The sequence below is a fragment of the Gymnogyps californianus genome, chromosome 8 (genome assembly GCF_018139145.2).
Source record: "Gymnogyps californianus isolate 813 chromosome 8, ASM1813914v2, whole genome shotgun sequence".
Lineage (NCBI taxonomy): Eukaryota > Metazoa > Chordata > Aves > Accipitriformes > Cathartidae > Gymnogyps > Gymnogyps californianus.
This window is the reverse complement of record NC_059478.1, coordinates 35,633,720-35,654,158: the sequence shown is the minus strand read 5'-3', so window position 1 is coordinate 35,654,158 and position 20,439 is coordinate 35,633,720. Positions and strand designations below refer to the sequence as shown.

Here is a 20,439-nt window from a genome sequence, read left to right as displayed (position 1 = left end):
CTGCTCTTCCAAATACACCTTCCTCTTACGGGAACAAACATAAACTTAACTTGAAGACTTCATACAAAACTCTGGGATTTCCAGCACTGTTGGTTTTTTTGATACTCAGTTGAAACACCCACTGTTTTCTTACGGAGCACTGCCTGGTGACTCCCAAAGAAAGAAGAGACAGAAAAAAGGAGAATTAACGAACAGTGGTAAAAAACTAGAGGCCAAAATCCTTAGTTGAGAGCTAGTGCCTGAAGTATGACCGTTTCTTGAATAGCATGCTTATTTACCTAACATGGTATTTGGTCCTTAACTAACTACTTTTAAGTTCAATGGAACTACTAGTAGGAGCTTTTTTTTCAAAAGGGTAGTGTTTGAAACACAAACCTGGTGTTTGAAAGTGAACAGAGCTACAGCAAAAAACTTCACTAAGGGGGAAATGTACTTTTTCATAATTTACTTCTCTCCAGGAACGGCTGGTAGGATCAGGCAGACATTGATCTGACTCAGATCAAACGGTAGAAGCGGTGTCTGCTCCCTGTTAATCTCAAGTTGCGGTAGGCAGCCAGGATTTTTAAGTCTGTAGTATTTTTATTTCGTTTGCAAACTCTGGACTAAAGGGAAAAGGAAAAACGAGAAGTTGACGTAAAAGTGCCTTTTTATTTGGTATACCTCGTGCCTACGTATAAAATATTCCCAGGTTATTTGGTCTGGAGTCACACTTGTGACACAGGTGAATCTTTTTACCTTGGCAAAAAGACGTGGCACCATTTCGGCGTCGGGGCTTCCACCCTGCACCGCCGGGCGGGAAATGGCGGCGGCCGGGGCCGTGCCACCGAGCCGAGCCGCGGGAGTCTGCGGCCCGCCGAGCGCTCCGCGGGCCGGCTGCCAGAGCCGGGGCCCCGCCTGAGGGGCTCCGCCAGGCCCCGCCTGCTCGGCGGGCGGCGAGGAGGCGCCGGCCCGGCTCCGGCGAGGGATGGCGGCGGCGCGGAGAGCGCAGGCGGGGGACCCCCGCGCTGGCTTCAGGCGGTCGGCGGCGGAGCCGGGCCCCGCCGTGCCGCAGGGACTGATCCGGGCGGCTCGGAAGAGCGGGCAGTTAAACCTGTCGGGCCGGAGCCTCACTGAGGGTGAGAGCGGGGAGCCGGCCCCGCGGGGCGGTGGAGACCCCGCCGCGGCTCCTGCCGCCCTGAGGCGGTGGGGGTGAGCTCGGTGCCGGCGGGGACGCGCTGCTCCTCGCCCTCCCCTGTGGCCGGCGGTTACACCCCTTCTTCCCCGCACCTCGGCCACGCTAAGCCGGGTTTGCCGCCTCGCTAGAACCGGCGGTGCTGCCGTGGAGGGCCGGGGGTGGGCAGGGCGGCGCTGGGCCTGCAGCCCGCGGCCTTCTGCGGCGGGGTGGGAGCCCGGGGAAAGCGGCCGCCCTTGTGCTGAGCCCTCGGCTCTCTTGGAAAACACACGACCCTCCAGCTGAGGGAACAGGCGCCGTGTTTGCAGGTGGTTGCTGACCGATTCCGCGGGCTTGGTGTTCTTCCTGTGCCTTGGGTTTATGCTTGGCAATGCCATCCGGGCAGGACAGGAAAAAAAAAACAGAGGGAGCAACAACAATGGATATTTCCTGCCATCTGTTTGCAGATCAACTTACTTTTGGCTGTTTCTGGCAGATTGCCATCAGCTTGTTATTGTCAGCTCTGGAAAAATGTTTCTAGAAATACGGTTGACTATATGTGTATGTATATATGAAAAGCACTATGACAGTGGAAGTTTGAGAGTAAATATCTGAAGAATTTAGTTGACGTGTGTATGTTTGTGTATGTAGTGCCTCAACATGTGTGGCGGATAAATTTGGATACTCCGGAGGAGGCTCATCAAAACCTCTCTTTTGGTGCTGCGGACCGCTGGTGGGAGCAAACAGATCTGACCAAGCTGATCCTTGCCTCAAACAAACTGCAGTGTCTTTCAGAGGATGTCAAACTTCTGCCTGCGCTCACTGTTCTGGATGTAAGTACCATGATCCCATTACGATAGCACTGTACTCTCCCTGTAGGAGGTGGGAAAACATAGTCTTAGGTCTTTGTTTTCCATTTCCCTGCAGTGGTGGATGTGTAGAAGTGGCACTGGTGTATTCTCAGGATAAAGAAAAGGTTTTTACAGATCACTCTGATAATATATCGGTTTATACGCTGGTAGTGGGTACTGTTCTGTAGAACGATCTAGAAAGTTTTATTATGGACGCTGAAGGAAGAGCTATTACTGGATGGAACCACTTTTCCTGTGCTCCCCCCCTCCCCCCCGCGTATCTAATCTCTGAGTGTTTACTATCAATTAAGTAGAATTTTGCAGATTGGCAGTTGCAGTGCTGCTATTGGTAGTTGCTTTGAGGCATGTACATAGCTGTACTTGTGTACAAAATTATTCTGTGTATTAGGTTAGCTTGATTTGTTTCTGGGGTAGGGAAAGAAAGCCTACAAGGTGCAAATTCGTAACTGTATTCTAAAAACTTTATTTTCCAGGTGCATGATAATCAACTGACGTCGCTTCCTTCTGCTTTAGGACAATTGGAAAATCTTCAGAAACTTGATGTCAGGTAAGTACATGTTATAAAACTGGAACATGGGAAATATTGCAGTGACTTTCACGGTCTGAATAAGATATTGCAGTATATCAAATTTTCTTTCAGAAAATTAATTTCAGATTTTTAACTAGAGAATATTAGTATATTGAGAATTGTAAGTTTTGGATCAAAACTGATGATCTTAGTTTTTTTAAAAATTATTTTCACTGATACTCAAAGTCACAGTCTTGTTTGGAAGGTGAAAACAGTGATATTTTGAATAATCACACAAAAGCAATTCATTTGCTTCAGTCTGGCAGTTTTGAGTATAAAAATACTTTTTGTCATGAATAATATATGTTGGAAATAATTGTATAGATCTCGTTCATGCTGGAAAGTTCATAATCTTCTGTTTACTGGAGTAATTTTGTAAATTTGTGCACAAGGAGAAAGAGGGTGTGCTGCCACTGTGTGTGTGAACTACATAAAACAAAAAAAATTAAGATCCAGCTGGAATATTGTAAATTCAGATGAAGAGTAGAAGTATTCTTGAACAAATAAATAAACGAACATAATGAATTTCTCCCAGGAAAGTAATCCATTGTAGAGGGCTGTAACAGTTGTAGGAGACAGATTTTTGTTAAAGGTGATGGTATCCTGAACAGCAAGCATATGTGCATGCCGCAGCGTGGGAGTGTTTTGCAGAAGCCTGTCTCACTGCACATGTAATTAATAGTTAGTCTGTGCCAGCACACAATATCCAGTGTATCTGATGCTGGATGTGCTTCGTACGTGCTCCAGGGTCTGAAGAGTTTGTGTTTCAACAGGCTGTGTGTGGCTGAGATAATCCGGCTGATAGAAGTGGTGTAGCTCTCGTTTGGATAGCATCACGCGTAACATAAGTGTTCTGTATGCAGTTATGTTCTTAAAACTACTTAGTAATTGTTTTTTCCCTTTGTGTTCTATGTTTTAATACTAGCCACAACAAACTGAAAAGTATCCCAGAAGAGTTGATGCAGTTGTCACATTTGAAAAGCCTTCTTCTTCATCACAATGAGCTGAGTCACTTGCCGGATGGATTTGGACAGCTTGTCGATTTAGAAGAATTAGTAAATTACAACTTTTTGAAAAATATTTATTTGTGCAGAAAGGCTGATTTATGCATGTTTTGCTACTGCTAATTAAAAAATGCCATAGCTTAGGTGGCAGAACTTTGTGAATATTTTAATGACTTATGTAGGTTGTTGGTTGTTACATGGTGGGGGGGGGGTTGTGTTTGAGACCAACTTTTGCTCTTGGTTTGCCAAATATTTTAAGAAAAATCAAATCCCTTGTGATCTGTCAGTCATAGGAGATTTGTTTCTTCTATTCACATTTCTACCAGGGAGATCCTGAAGATGTCAGCCATCTAATTTTAATGTTCTGCCAGTAATTAACTTTGCAGTAGTGGTACTCATGGGATATTTTAAACATCTCTATTTCTAACCTCTCTCTCTCTTTCTCTCTCTCTTTTTTTTAATCTTCAGGATCTGTCCAACAACCATCTCACAGACATTCCAACAAGTTTTGCTTTGCTCATTAACTTAGTGCGACTCAATTTGGCTTGTAATCAACTCAAGAACCTACCTGCGGATATCAGTGCGATGAAAAGTAAATTAGTTTCCTCAGATTATTAAATGCCATACAGCCAGTTCTGTAGTTACGTTCAGAAATATAGTGCATGTTATCCAGGATTTTAAAAATATGTTCTTAAAGAGTTAATGTATTCTCAAGAATATTAGTTCAGAATTATTAAAAAAAAATCAGCTGCAGCTACTGTATATCAAACTTGAGCCCTCTTATGGTTCATATTTCTTGATAAATGGGACATGGAATGATCAGAAAAGTGTAAGGATTAATATTGTTCTGCTTAGAAGTTACTAGCCTTAAGGCTGCAATAAGCAATTTGACAATTTTTTTTCTTTATTGCATATTTTGAGTGGAAAATAAAGCGTAAATAGATAGTTGAAATTATTGGAGAGGAAAAAAACAAATTAGAGAGCGATAAAGTTGACTTCTAGCATTTGAATGTTAAATATCAAGCTGACTAGTGGTTGATATGAAATGCTTATTTTAATAGCTGTGGCAGATCTACAGGAACTAGTAGATCTGGCAGTGGTAAACTGCCAGCTTTTACAAATGCTGTAGAAATTACCTGCAGATCTTTCTGAGATGGTCTGCAATATTAGACCCTTTCTTGACAAGAGCTAGTATCTGGCAGTGTCATTGAAAGCATTCCAGAATGTTCTATGAAGAATAAATGAAAAGCAGATGGCTTGTCTTCAAGAATGTTGATGCTAACTGATTAGATTTCTTCCAAAATTCTATTTGGCAAAATGTTGTTATGTTTATTTTAAAAACCAGGATATTTATGCTTCTGTAGAAAAATATTTTCTTTTATTTTTCTGTTTGTCACTGCATGCTTACTTCTATAGGCTTAAGACAACTAGATTGTACTAAAAACTACCTGGAAACTGTACCTTCTAAATTAGCGACTATGGCATCTTTGGAACAACTTTATCTGAGAAAAAATAAATTACGTTCCTTACCAGAACTTCCCTCATGCAAATTACTGAAGGTAAGGTTTGAAATTGTTAGTATACTGTAAATGTATTTGCTGTAAACTTTTAAAATAATGACTGTTACTTTAAGCACTAATTTTTGTGAAGTGCTATGATCAAAAGTTGATAATTCTGTGTTTAGAACTCTAATACATCCCCATTTGCAATTACTCTTACTGTCCACATTGGTCAATCTTAAGGTCATTTGGAAGACAAATTTGCAGCAGTACTCTTCAGATTTGGAAAATAAAAGGAATACTTAGAAGAGGAATGACTGAAAAAATGAATCTAGTATTGCCTGCAACAGTTATTTTTTATCTCTAGGATCATTTTCTGGATAAATTTACTTTGTTCATTATAATTTTTTTCTTTGTAACTGCAGAGAAAGTATACTTTTTTCCCCCCTTTTAGCGTAATCAGATCTTCCAGATACTTTGTGGCCATAATTCCCTGATATGTTTAAAATTGAAAATTTGTTACTCGGCTAATAGAAAAATGATTAGGCCGAGTGAATGCCTATATCACTGTGTTGTTTCCAATGACCAAATCCATCGAAGAATGCAGATACTTTAGTTCTGCATAACTCTGAACTCAGCAGTTAAAATCCCAAGCTATTTCAGCATTTTCTAACAAAATTCGTGTTGGTGTGTGAAGTTCAGTGTCTTAGTGCGTCCAGCAGCATGTGTGCACTCTTTTTGGCCTAAAGAACCATTCCGTTTTCCCATTACAAATGAAACATTTCCAATAGGGAGATGGAAGCTACCCTCTCAACTTCCTATAACTTGGAATTTAAGGAACTTCTTGAGTAAAGAAGTCATTGACAAGTTCTTGACAAAAGTGGAGCATATTTATTCCTAGCTTGGAAATGGAACTCAAAGCTGAGGGTTCTGTAATGGTTTTAAAAAAGCTAAGTTCAGACTCGTGTCTCTCGTTCTTTGGAGGCTTTGATATTTCATACGCAGATGAAAGGGAATGGAGATCTATATTTTCTCCACGTCATCGTATGTTTTTGCCGATGTCATGATTTAGGAGATTAGTAAGTTAGAAAGTAATTTTATTAGAGTAACATAATTGTGGGTGATCTTTGTTTCCGTAGGAATTACATGCTGGTGAAAATCAGATCGAAATATTAAATGCAGAGAATCTGAAGCATCTGAATTCCCTCTCTGTATTGGAACTTAGAGACAACAAGATAAAATCAGTTCCTGATGAAATTACTCTGCTTCAGAAGTTAGAGCGACTTGACCTCGCCAACAATGATATCAGTAGGTAATATTAAAAACTGCATTATGTCTGTGATGAGGCATAGCTAATGACAACTGATTGTATAGCTGATGTATTTCACTTTGTAAAATGAAATTTAAAAAGGCCTCAATCATAAAATGAAGGAACCCTTTCTATATTGTGTAATTGCTATGATCAGACTGTGCCTTTCTTAAGTGTAATATGTTCTGTACCTTTTTATTTGAACCTGAGCTTCAGAACACCATGCCATCTGACAAACCATTGCAAATTCTGTAGAAATTGTTTTGAAGCTGCTTTGAAATGAGTTGTTTCCATTTGCAGATTGCCTTATACATTGGGGAACCTTCCTCAGTTGAAATTCCTAGCATTAGAGGGAAATCCTTTGAGAACCATTCGAAGAGACCTTCTGCAAGTAAGCACTATAGACAGTATATAAAGCTTGGCTATGTTGCATATGTACGTTATCCAAATTGTGTAGCCAGAACATTAAAAAAACCTAGAATACATCCAGTTTCAAGTAGCCTGTGCAACTTGAATCCATCTCTTTTGTTTGTGTGCGTTGTGATTTGGGTACTCTTTCCACTGGAGTCTGATGAAACGCATAAGACCATGAGGACTGTGGAGTAAAGGAGGTCGTTGCTTTATAGGACCTGTTTCTGATTTGCTACGGAAGCCGTAATATGTATTGCAAATGAAGCAATGGATGTCTGGGAAAAGAAGGATAAGGCAGCTGTCTGCTGCCTGATCCTGTTGCAATCACAGTTCATTGCAGTGCTAGGCGAGTACTTTACATCAGGCTTTTCCTAGATGAGCATGGATTTCTGTTTTTCATTTCCTACGTGCCTGAATTAAGGATCTAGGGTTCAATTTCCAAAGTGTATTTGTTGGCAGATGCATTTTGAGCAATGACTACTCAGTACAGCAAGTACAATGATGTACTACATTTTCTTAAGGATAACCTACACCTCAGATCTGCGTTCTCTTTGTAGGTAACCAGCAAAGTGAAGGTGTGAGTTGTGCATGAGAAAACAAGTACCCAGGGCAGCAGGGAGGCTGGAGCGTGGGCACTACTGCTGCTATAGAATTCCCTTTTATTTTTTTCCCCGGCAGGCACCCTCTTCTCGTTGATGATATACATTACTTCTTTCTGTGCTTTTGCCAGTGTTATAAATGTTTACGAAGCACTGGGATTCTCTAAAAATAAGCAACACTGAAGACTCTCTGATTTTGTAATATCTGTCAGAAGAGGCAAAACATCGTGTATCTGATTAAGTGAGCATTGTATGCACTAAATTAATGAGCAGGGGTTCAGTGGATGGAAGTCATACGTGATTCCAGAGTTGAAAGTTGGCTTAAAATGTACATGTAAAGGAGTCTGAGTTAGAGTTGCCTGGTTACTTTAGTTCTGGTGTTCCCTAGCTTCTGAGGATCTGCTGTCTTTCAAATGTAAGAGCATAGGTGCATGTAATTTCTTGTGTATATTTCAGATTTGTAGCAAACGACAAGTACAAGGATTCCATTATGACGTTTTATACTTACACTGTCTTGATCCGTTACCAGCACTGTAAATTCATATAACTGGAATTTTATATGCCTGTCTAGATTTTTTTACACTTGATGTAGAGGAGTAATTGACAAAGCTTGTAGGGTTCCCCAGGCACCTCTTAGAAGCAGGTGAATACTGAGATTAAGGATTGGCAGGGACTGGAGGGGTAAGTATAGTCTAGCAGGCACAGATTCTTCTCTTGTCCATCCTTGTTCCATCTCATCTTGTCCTCTTTCTCAGGCCTCTCATTCTAGTCCCAAACCCATTCTTGTTTCTTGATGAATTTGCAGTCAATTTCTCTTAAATCCTAGTCTCTCCGTTTTGCGTAACATACCATCACCTGGCTGTTGAGCTTTGTCTTATTGTCTCCTTTCCTCTCCATGCAAACCACGTGACTGTTACTCAGCTTTCTGTTTGACCTTCGCCTTTTCCTTAAAAGTTTCCAGGTTCTTCCATATTGACTTCTCTTGTCTTGCTCAGCTTGGCACATGTGTCGTGGTTTAACCCCAGCCGGCAACTCAGCACCACGCAGCCGCTTCCCCCTCCTCCCTCCCAGGGGGGTGAGGAGGAAGAAAAAAAAAGTAAAACTCGTGGGTTGAGATAAGAACAGTTTAATAACTAAAGTAAAATAAAATACGCTACTAACTAAGAATAATAATAATATTATTATTATAATTGTAATGAAAAGGAATATAACAAAAAAAAGAGAAATAACACCCAAGAAAAGACAAGTGATGCACAATGCAGTCACTCACCACCTGCTGACCGATGCCCCAGCAACAATCCGCCCCTCCCGGCCAACTCCCCCCAGTTTATATACTGGGCATGATGTTCCATGGTATGGAATAGCCCTTTGGCTAGTTCGGGTCAGCTGCCCTGGCCGTGCTCCCTCCCAGCTCCTTGCACACCTGCTTGCTGGCAGAGCATGGGAAAGTGAAAAATCCTTGGCTTGAGATAAGCGCTACTTAGCAACAACTAAAACATCAGCGTGTTATCAACAGTATTCTCACACTAAATCCAAAACACAGCACTGTACCAGCTACTAAGAAGAAAATTAACTCTGTCCCAGCCGAAACCAGGACAACACGCCACGCCTAGCCGTGCCTGCAGTCAGTCCCAGTCTCCACCAGCCTCTCTCTCTCAGTCTTTTGTCTTCTGTTTCTGTCATCACACCAGATTCCTTGTTAGAGTTCCTTCCGTTCCAGCTTTCAGATTTTCTTTATCCCCTCTGCATTCAGATAAACCAGTCTCTTACTGTGTGTAACATAGATGTCAGCTAGAATGAGAAATGTTAATTCATATTCAGTGCTTTAGTTCAGTCCCTGGTTTTAAAGCATCAAGGAGAAGCATGTAAAATCATAAGGAAAACCTAGCTTTATCCTAAAACAAATGGGCTAGATGAGATAATGCTTAATTACTCATAGATTATGCAGATAGTAACTGTTTGACCAGTAGAAGTTGCTATGAGAGGATTGAAAGTCAAATCTTTGGAGGACTGAGCTGTTAAAAATCCATGCAAATTATGTAAACTGCAGTGTTTTTCCCAGAGTTTATAATTTTGGACATAAAAAGTTACCAAAACACTGAACAGTCAGCTTTCTTGACAAATTTTAAATGTCTTCTCCAAAGCATAATTGTGCTAGACCTTTTTAAAGAGAAGATTAAGTTCATTTGAACTTTTTTTCCTTGCTCTTAGAACTGGCTAACTACTTTAGATAATAAGCTAAAAATGTGGAGCCTGAGGTACTAATATGGAGTCAGAAATTTTCAGCTGGAATAAATAAACAAAATTGTAAATAAGCAAGTTCATAAGCTGTTGCGAAGAGGGTTTTTCTACGGGAAGCATTAGGTGGATTTTATATTAGCAGTGCTATGGGCTCCACCTATGTGACTGGAATTGTCATTCTTCATTGTCAAAACAGCTATATAAACACTGGCTGGCACATGCTTATCGACTTTTTTTTTTTTTTTAAAGAAAGGCACTCAGGAACTCCTGAAATACCTAAGAAGCAAAATCCAAGGTATGTTGCTGTATTGCATTGCATTTTAAAGAGAATCTTTCTGAGAAATTAAAATAAATCAGAACCTATGGAGGGTAGCTGTTTAAATCCAGGTTCCTCCAGTTATCCTGCAATAACAGAGTTTTCTTTACTCAACAGTTTGCTCTTATATTTCAGTGCTGTTTCTTTTTCTTACTCTATATTAGATAATACTGAATAACAAACATTCCTTATTGAGGATTATAATTTAGAAAAATAATCTTAAGTATTTTTCCCCTGGTCCCTTTATGCATTTTGCATGAGGAATTCCAGTAGATTTTTTATTTTTCCTCTGAACATCATGGGAAATTTACATAAGGGGTTCTTCTTTTTAAGCTTGCCATCAGCTGCTGGTTTGGTCACTGTACTGTGTTGGTCACAGTAGGTGATATTTTGCAGAGGTATTATGTAGTATTCATTCATGTAATAACATGGGCAGTACAGTCCTGTGATTCCCAGAAAGTACGTGCATGAAAAAGTCTGCCTTAAAGTCTTGGTGATGCCATGAAGTCTACATCATAGCTGACTAAGAATATAAAAGGTTTTAGGGGAGAAAGTAACTGATTATTTTAAACATCATTCTAATCCTGGCCTGTTAGAATTCATTGTTCTACTATCTAATAGTCTTGATCCCAACATTCCCTATAGAAATAAATAAAAAGTCATAAAGCAGAAAATGAGATGAAATATTTCAAGGGGATTACTTTTCTGCGCAAATGCTGTATGTTTTTTTGCAGAATCCTTCCTTGGATTCAGAGCTCTGCCTCTGTGGATTAAAAAGCACCTAGATGATTCTGTATCACATTTCTCTAACAGATACGGTACTTTGTAAAAATGAACTGATAGTATTAAAAAAGCGGGCAAAAAGTTGCTAGTTGCTTCCGCGCGCTCAAGTCACTTTCCAGATTGATACCTGGGCTTCTAATTCACCGAGATACTTTGGCATTTGGGGTTTTTTTCTTTTTGTTCTGTGTTTTCTAAACAAAATAGCGGAGATGGCAGTGTATTTTTTATTATGTAGGAAACGGGCTGTCAGAGTCTTTAAGTAACTTGCATGCTGAGAAGATGAAATCCTTTCAAAAAAGGACTTCAGTTTATCATCTTGAGAAATCTTCATCTTTCCTAAGTTTTAAAACATAAAGTAGGCAAAATGACTGAGTTCACTGGTCATGTTAAATATAATATGGAAATGATTATGCTGCACTTAAATGGCAAAAAAATGCTTAACCTCTTAATTTAGAAGGGGCGTTGATAATACATGCAAGCAACTTTTATTGAAAATGGTTATGTGTGAATTTTCCTTTTTTTTAAGTGGGTTTTCTCTCCGTCTGCCAGAGGATGGCAGTATTAATTAGGTTACTGCAGTGTGTAAAATTGCTTCAAAATGTCAGGTTCCATGCAAATCTGACATATTATTAACTTGACAAAAATTAATTGGTTACTAGAGTACATACTCAGAAGCTTATCTGGTGAACTATAATAGATAATATAATTGTGGATAATAAAATTAGCTAATGTCTTGCATGTACAGCAACGCTTATGATTTTACTCTACCTGTTATGGCATCTAAGTTGGAGCTAAACCAGTAGCAGTCCTATTTCTGTAGAGGTTTAAAGTGGAAAAAGTCCTCTTTTTTTTTTTTTTTTTTTTGGCGTGTTTTTGACCCTTTTGACCTTTCTTAGTGAAAGGATAGCTAGTTACGGTTAGGCACAATTGTTAGTAGACTTTTATTCATGAATGCTGCTGAATTTCCATAGAGTTTTGTTCAATTTCTTTTAGTGGAAGTTGGATTTGTCATATGTTTGGACTTCTAGCTAAGCTTCACCATACTTACGCGTACGTGAATCCCTAGGGTGTGATGCCACACCTCAGATGTGCAGAACAATGCTTTTAATCTGCATTTCTTAAACATTCAAAGTAGCCTTGCAAAGCCAATAGCTTTTTCGTGTGGATTGTAGATAGTAATCACAAGGAACTCTACAGAGGAGGGTATGATGAAGGTTTATAAATATTAAATGAAGGTTTATAAATATTAATGTTTTAACTAAAATTGTGGTCAGATTTGCTGTTCTGGACGTAGGTGATCTGGATCATCACTTCTAGCCCGAATTCCCTGTTTATTATTGTTTCTACCTCCCCACCCCTTGGAGGCTACTGCCCAACATAACAGCTAGCTACTGCTAGCATAACATCTCTATTGCTTCCTGACCTATTTTTTCAAAGTCCAAGTCAACTCTTCTCCCCTCCACCCAGCCGAAAAAAACCCAACCTGGAAACCCAAGATTACAAAAAACCTTTACTAGAAAATTCTTGAAATAATCTGAATCAGATTATATTCAATTGAGCCAGAATACAAGAAGAATTAAAAAGGGTGATGGCTGGTGACGAGGTGCGCTAAACCTCTCCATCTAGGTCATTCAGAACACCACATCTGACTGCAGCCTGTAGTTTGTGTGACTGTATACGTTTGTTATCTCTAGATGATGTAACTAGCCCAAATGAAGAGCCTCCTGTGACAGCCATGACTCTTCCAAGTGAGTCAAGGATTAACATGCATGCCATAACTTCACTAAAATTATTGGAATATAGGTATGTGAAATCTTACCTATTTCTAAAGTTACAAGAACACTTGCCTTTTTTTTGCCTTTTTTTTTTTTCCCCTTCATGATCTATACCAAACTCTCTGCAAATCCTGCTGTATTTGTGCATTTTTCACTTTAATTTGTGTGCTCAGGAATAGGCAGATTTGAATTGCAGGGGGGTTTAATTATTTCTTTGTATTATCAAATATTCCTCAATAACATTCCTTTTAACCCACTGAAATGCTTAATACCTTCGGGTGCTTTTAGTACCTTTTAAACTTCTTTAGCATTTTTCATTAATTCTCAGAACATCTTGTAGTAGGTGAGTATCTCTTCAGTTATTTCTTAAATGTAACCAACAATGTAACTTGTTAGGTTGGGAAAGGGGAAGAAAACCCTGTGTGCTGAGAACTGCTGGGTGAAACGCATGGTCCTGCTGAGCGCTGGAACGCGGAAGGGACCTCGCTGTGCTGGAAGGGCTGGGATGGCTTTGGTCACCGCAAATGTTCAGGAGCTCCAAACTGAGTAGTTACCCGAGTTACACATCACTGTGCTGGGGATGTTTCCTGAGCTGAGGGGGAAATCTGTTTAATGCCCATCTTGCTACACTTTCTGGCCCAATGTGGAGCATTCACACGTTTGTTGAGGTAGTGACATAACTCGACTCGTACCGATTTTTCTTAAGCAAGGTAACAGACCAGGGTACCAGTGTGAAATGATAGTACTGCCCAGATGCCACATAGCACGGTGCAGTGATTGGTAGCTTTCTCATTAGCAGTCCTTCAAGGACTTCAAATTGTAGATATTTATACATCTATTCTACTACTCATCTTTTTCTAAAAGAAGATGAAAATGTCTTGTTAATAAATAGGAAATGGTTAACTTGTTCGTGTTATTCAGCTAAATGCTTTTCATTGTTTAGTGAGAAACAGGCAGCTGTGATTCCTGATGAGATGTTCAATGCAGTCAGAAGCAATCCTGTCGCCACTGTCAACTTCAGCAAAAATCAGCTGAATGAAATTCCTCCAAGGTACTTTTGTAAAGGTCATTCTCTATTTGTTACTTTCGTTTCTACTTTTGTTCCTCAGCATCTTGTGTTTGTCCTAATCAAGTATATTTACACTTTATGCTATGTATGTGTTTGTATACACACACACAGATGAAAGTATAATTGAGATGCTGAATAATAAACTTGCATTTCTCATACGAGTAGCATGCAGGTGGGTCCGCTGATTAACATGAAGATGGCAGTAAAAAGAAGCTTGACTGTACTCAATGGTGCTTTCATTGCATGTTGGTTTTCATCTTGCTTTGCTAAACATTGTTGAAATGAATGAGAGGAGACTGATGTGACTTCTCATAATAATGAAGTGCTGTACTTAACTACAGTGTAGTATTGTTTTCTTTACAAAGCAGTCTTTTTCCCATATGAATATAGTCTGTGTGGATTCATCACTTTATTGGGTGATAACTTTGTACTATAGCTGAGGTTCTATTTAAATTCAGTTTCTTCAGATAGCATAATTGTTTGTGGTTTTTCTAAGGAAGCCCGAACAATTTCCATGCCTCTTTTCTTGATAGGTTTTGTGTCCCATCACATAGCATTTGATATTATTGCACTTCTTACATCATCCACAGTCAAGGAAAAGCTTTCTCTTGACGCTAATGGGAATAAATAGTCTTTATGTGTAAGGAGGAAGGTTACTGCATCTCTGGTAGCCCAAGAAAATCATCAAAGCTGCTTTTTAAGGATACCACCACTTTTGTGGGGGTAACTTACTTCCATTCTTGGACCCAAGTGTGCTGAACATTTAACCTCTAGCACATAGAACTTGAAGAGGTGCGATCTCTTTCTCATAGGACAAAATCTCTTTTCAGTACAATTTCTAGAAAATCAGTTCCGTGAGATAATGCTTGTGCCTCCCATGCTTTTTCACTGTATTAGAGGCTGTTGCATTCCCTGGGGATAGGCGTAGGTGTGCAGCTGCTCGGTGCCAGAGAATTCAGTGGCAATCCAGAGAGGAGAGACGGGTATTTTCTCATTTAATTACCTTTTGGTTTTAGGGCTAAAATAGAGATTCTGTTATAGGGATTCAACAGCTAACTTTTTGAGCTGTTAAAATATTGTACACCAAAGCATCTTAATATAATACCCTTTTACAAGAAGCAGCAAATGCTGTGTTCCCTGGAATTTGCAATAGCAGAACAGTGGAACAGAAACAAAAGACGGAAATAAAATAAGAATCTCTTTCTGTTTGTTTGACTGCTAAAGAAGATGGATAGAGTCTTTTTGTGAAAACATTTACGGGGCAGGAGATGGCAGTGATGGTCCTCTGTGCTGTAGTTTCTGAAATACTTCTTAACTGCATTTAAGTGAGTAGGCTTTTGTGGTAAAATTTACTCTCCTAATCGGTGAGTGAAAATTCACTCTCCTGATAACTTTAGACAAGTGATTCTGAGCTTCGTCTTTACATCAAGTGTAAGACTGCAGGACAGGCAGCTTTCACAGGTGGTTTCCATTATCTTCACAAAATTGCTTCCGAAATGTCAAGAAACATAGAGTGTCCTTGATTTGTAGAGTAAAGCAAGATTTTTTCAATAACTTAGAAAACAGAATGCAAACATGAGCTTACATTGTAAAAGTATATTCATATTGGGTTTCAGGATTGCGGAGCTGAAAGACTCGGTTTGTGATGTCAACCTTGGCTTCAATAAAATCTCATCTATTTCCTTGGAGCTTTGCATGCTCCATAAATTGACACATTTGGATATCAGGTTGGTGACGTGTGTTGGACTTCCTTTCTTGGTAACTTATTTTCATGCCTTTTTAAACCAGCCATCTGTTACAGTGGAAGAGCAGTACTGAAATAATTTTTCATTTCCCAAAATGCCTCCATGACGGTTGAATGACCGGCAGATCCGAAATAGCAAGTGGCCTAGATTTAGGCATTGGTTAAAGAAAAACACAAAAAAACAAGTGGACCAGCTCTGAGACTTGCTGTGATGAAAGGTCTTGCCTCAGTCATAAAAAGGTTCTCAGGGATGTTAAGTTGCTATTTAAAAACACCCCACCACCACCTCACAAAAGAAACCCACCCCAAAAAATCCCGGGGGATAGCTGGGAAGTAGTACAGTGATGGCTGGGAAGTAGTACAGTGAAGGTACAAATCTTGTTGTGCCGCCTGAAACTGAAGCTGTCTGTAGGTATTTGGTTTGCAATAGATAGTTACTTTCTTACCTTCTCTAACTCCTGAAAAATGCCCGTTGCGTTTGTTTAGACGTCAGGATTAGCTCGCTGGCATATGTTATCTTTGGTGTTTCACAAAATGGAAAGTAGCAAAGCACAGTTGCAGAGACAGGTCTTTACTTTGGCTTGATTTAAAGTCATCTGCCTGTGCCTGGAGAGAGTCCAGCGAGGGGCCACCAAGATGAAGGGACTGGAGCACCTCTCCTGTGAGGAGAGGCTGGGAGAGCTGGGACCGCTCAGCCCGGAGCAGAGCAGGCTCAGGGGGATCTCACCCACGTGCATAAACCCCTGCAGGCAGGGTGCCGAGAGGACGGAGCCAGTGGGTGCTCTTCCAGTGGTGCCCAGGGACAGGACCAGAGGCCACGGGCACACACGGACACGCAGGAGGGTCCCTCTGGACGTCAGGAGACGTTTTTTCCCTGTGAGGGTGACCGAGCGCTGGCACAGGTTGCCCAGGGAGGTTGTGGAGTCTCCATCCTTGGAGATATCCAGAACCCATCTGGACGTGGTCCTGGGCCACCAGCTCCGAGGGGTCGGACCCGATGGGCTCCAGAGGTCCCTGCCAACCTCAAGCAGTGGGTGACGCAGCGACGTACGTGCTGCTGACGGAGGAGTTGGGCTGAAGATTGCAGAAATGGGCGATAATATGAGATTGATGAGGGAACGAGGTTGAATATCTCAGTGATTAAGAATTTTGGTCTAAGTCTGGGCATCTTTTAGCGAGTGGTCTTTATTTTCCTGTAATGGCTCTTTGTGTCACACTCAGGACACACCTTGTTTGTCCTTACAAACCCCTGTCTTCCTTGTATTTGAGAAGCTTCTGAATGGCTTCCTGTTGTGGGAAACACTACGGTAACAGTAGCCATAAACGAGTTTGTTACAGCAATTGGGTACCAGGCTGAATGAATTTTGAAGAGGTTTAGAGTTACCCTACTGATTCGCTTGGGCACCAGTTCCATAGGCTTTCCTCTGAAACCCAAGGAGCTGAATTGCCAGGCAGGTTTGTGGAGTTGTTAGATGCTTTGAAATCCTTGGGAATCTTTAGAGGACAGACTTTAAATCTCCCACTGGCAGAAATGAGAATGCAAACCTGGCTGGCATTAGCAAGCATCTGTACTTGAGCATGGTCTTGACCCATTTATGAAGCAATTAATTGGTTTAAGACAGCATGTTGGCACTGATAAATATGCATATTCTGTCTCTGTGGATTCTTAACTAAAACTTCGTAGAAGTTAGTGATTATTGTTTGTCTTCATGTGATACACAGAAATAACTTTTTGACATCTTTACCTGAGGAGATGGAGGCACTGACAAGACTGCAAATAATAAATCTTTCTTTTAATAGGTGAGCAACTATTTAGATTTTTTATTTTTATATCATAATAAAAAGAACTGGGCCGAATTCAATATGATTTTCCTGTGATGTAAGAATGAGGAGGCACTTGATCAACTAGCTGTGAGCTTAAAAGCGATGAAGTGGATGTACTTCTTTACACAATGGGTAGTGTATTTTTGGAACTTTCTGCCACAAAAGTTTTGGAGAGAGACAGTAGCAACTGGTTAAAAAAGGGATTAAACAGTCTTGTGAACAATATAGCCAAAAATGGATACCAACAGGACTACCCTCTAGCGTCCATAATACAGCAGTTCCGAGTGATGGAAAAATACGAGGGGAGCAGCCGAGCGGTGTCCCTGAAGCGCATTTGCTGTCGCTGCTGCTGCTCACAGCAGAGACAAGGTTGGGCTGGAAGCCCCCTTCCTCTGACTCGGCAGGGCGTTTCTTAAGTGCGCAAGAGAACAACTGGCCGTCGCTCTCCCTTCGTTATGCCGGCGAGTCACGCTCTGTGAGACAGCCAGTCTTGTCAAAGGAGCGTGGTTGGCCTGCAGCTCGGTTAGAGGTGCTGAGCTGTCGCTGTGCACGCTTTGTTCGGCTTTTTCACTGTGTGCAAGGTACAATAATGGATGCTTTCTCCTTTCAGAGCAGCATGTTTAAACATTTACCTTAAATAAGTAAAGCTAAAATGCTGCCTCATTTTAGAGGCTGCTAATTTTTTGAATGGTCTACTTCTGCCTTTCATTGGTTTGCCTCCTTTTTCTTCTTGAAGATTTAAAGTATTTCCCAGCATCCTTTATCGCATCCTAGCACTGGAGACTGTCCTGCTCAGTAACAATCAGGTTGGGTCCATAGACCCTCTGCAGCTGAAAAAGATGGAGAAGCTTGGAACACTGGACCTTCAGAATAACGACCTCCTGCAGGTGCCCCCAGAACTTGGAAACTGTGAAACTCTGAGGTGTGTGTTTGAAGTGGTGACCTGTTTTATAAAAATATATTATGACTGATTTCTTCAGGGCATGTTTTGTCGGAGGAAGAGGTACTAATGGGCAGTATATTTTTTTGTAGGTCTCAATGCACAAAAAGGGTCTCCCTTACCATTTGTAAAACAATGCAATTTCTTCCGTATTTTCTCAGTATTGTAGAGAAATGGGGGAGTTGTTTCATGATTTTTAAAAAATGGAAAGGGTATGTTGGTTTGTGTAAGTCTAATGTTAGAGCCTAAGGCAGTTACCTTGTCTGTACGTACAGACGCGTGCACCTACAGACAAGCCCGGTGAGCCACAGCACTGTCTGTCAGTTAAGGCATTTAGCTCCTTACCTGTGTGTGGAACTCACGTTGCTGTAAAAGAGACAGGATAACATTCTCTAAATAATGTATAAAGGGACGTGACTGTGAATATCCTCACATCGTACACCTCAGAGAAGGCAGTCGGGCGTAAGTGGTCTGTCTTGTCAAAGACGACAAATGACTGATCCCTGTGGTTCTCCCCTTGAAGGACACTTTCCGGAGGGACTTCAAAAATACAAAATAAAAACCTCCACAGAGATTTATGCGTACCGAAGAATAGCGGGCTAGCAGCTAAGCTAGGGAGTGGAGGGTTACAATTTAACATAGCTTTCCCCTTTTACTGTTCCGTTTCTATATTTCAGAAGTTCTTTTTCTCACTCTTTCTTCTGGCAGAGGCTTACTGAAGAAGTAGGGTATGTATTGTGTGTCTACAATAATGTACCGCCACTGATTTATTAGCATAAATTAAAATTCAGATGTCTCTAAAGAAGATAAGCTAGTGTGAACTAGGGAGGCAGAAATTAAAATTCTTTTCGTAGAACAGAAGAGGAATTTCAGAAGATTCAAAAATCTGTATGCTGTGTATGAATGTGTTGGTACGAGGAAAAGTCTTTCTGCAAGTAACTCAAAACCTCTCTGTTTTTCTAGGACACTTCTGTTAGAAGGGAATCCATTCCGCACGCCCCGGGCAGCCGTTCTGGCTAAAGGAACAGCTGCAGTGCTGGAGTATCTGAGAAGCCGAATTCCTACTTGATACAACAGTCTGTGTCCTGGGCAGACTCGGGAATAGAAGGACAAGCAAAGTATTATCCTGTCCGACCAAACGCTGCAGGGTCGGACTGCCTTCCTCCTCCTTCATCAACTGTTTGTTAACCTGGCCTGTGCCATAAAGCATTTATAATACTGTTTGTAGTTTGCATGTGGAGAAAGAACTCGCCTGTGAAATATTTTCCCTGCGAGGCTGCATGTTTCAAGAGTGCATTTTAAAATACCACAGTATGTCTTTACACTTTTTGTAAGAAAGAATGCCACGGAAAGCTGCCTTCAGTAATAGTGACAATGGTTTTTCCACAATTAAGCTGACTTTTAAAAAGAATTGTCGACATCAAAGTATTTGAGCAAAAGGCAGAAGTAAACACTTGGATTTTTGTATGCCTCTTTTATAATCTCCCGTCAGGTATTTAGTCTCTCTTCACTGCTGCCTCAAAAAGTTGGCTGCTGGTCTGTATGTGGTGAAATGCTGAACCCTTGTGCTGTGTGGCGATGATAAGGATACGGTAGGAGATGTGCTGCAGTCTGTGTGCATGTCTCGCGTAAAAGCAAGCAAAATGTGGTTGATGTTGGTAGCTGCGCTGAAACAATAAATGTTTCCTGTTGGATGTATGCTTTGGGGCTTTTTAAGCATACGCGGTAATTCAGTGTTCTAGCCAGTAACATTTAGGTACTTTCCATTTTTTATTTAAACACACTTCCACATCCTGAAAGTGATACCTTATTAATAATAGTAATGCATCGTGGATATTAATAATATAAAAGGAAGGGCTGCGTGATGCTGCTTGCCCTGTGCCTGCAGATCCATCGCTTCTCTGTTAGGCTGCTCCCCGCCTCTGAACTGGAGGGGGAATCAAAGCGGACACCGGATGGATTCCCGCTGGCGGGGCGTGCTGTGGTGGCTGGGTTGGTGTTTCAGCTGCGCCGAGTACTGCCGTCAGCAGGCCGAGAAGCAGCCGCTGCCTGTTCTTACGGCTGTCTCACCGTACGTACCGCGTAGGTGCTGTGGGTAGGGTACGCGCAGGGCCCGCCGCAGCGCCGGGAGCAGGACGGTGCCTGTGGCCAGGCACAACGCCGGGCCAAGGCGGCTGCCTTGCTCCTGGTACTTGAGCAGTGCCGTCTGTTTCTTCCCAGTACTGCCCTGCCCTCTGTCGCCAGCAGACCAAATTTAATGCCGTCCCCAGGCAGGACTCCCGCTTCTAACTGCCAGCTGCCGGCTCCTTTGCAATAAAGCAAAAGCTTTCAAGGA

General features: G+C 41.3%; 1 protein-coding gene across 2 annotated transcripts; it reads left to right on the top strand.

The window, feature by feature from the left end:
• The first annotated feature begins 964 nt into the window (after positions 1–964).
• On the top strand, positions 965–19,798 carry LRRC40 (leucine rich repeat containing 40). Of its 2 annotated transcripts, none has more exons than XM_050900793.1 (15): positions 965–1,115; positions 1,802–1,983; positions 2,496–2,569; positions 3,516–3,645; positions 4,063–4,186; positions 5,011–5,153; positions 6,233–6,405; positions 6,703–6,793; positions 9,903–9,948; positions 12,447–12,555; positions 13,471–13,578; positions 15,213–15,323; positions 17,063–17,140; positions 17,901–18,086; positions 19,068–19,798. In XM_050900793.1, exons 1-15 carry the CDS (start codon positions 965–967, stop codon positions 19,171–19,173), a joined length of 1,812 nt encoding a protein of 603 aa, XP_050756750.1. In that variant the 3' UTR covers positions 19,174–19,798. The 2 variants fall into 2 exon arrangements, with proteins under 2 accessions (XP_050756750.1, XP_050756751.1); XM_050900794.1 differs by lacking the exon at positions 965–1,115 and adding an exon at positions 1,666–1,711.
• Positions 19,799–20,439: the final 641 nt, after the last annotated feature.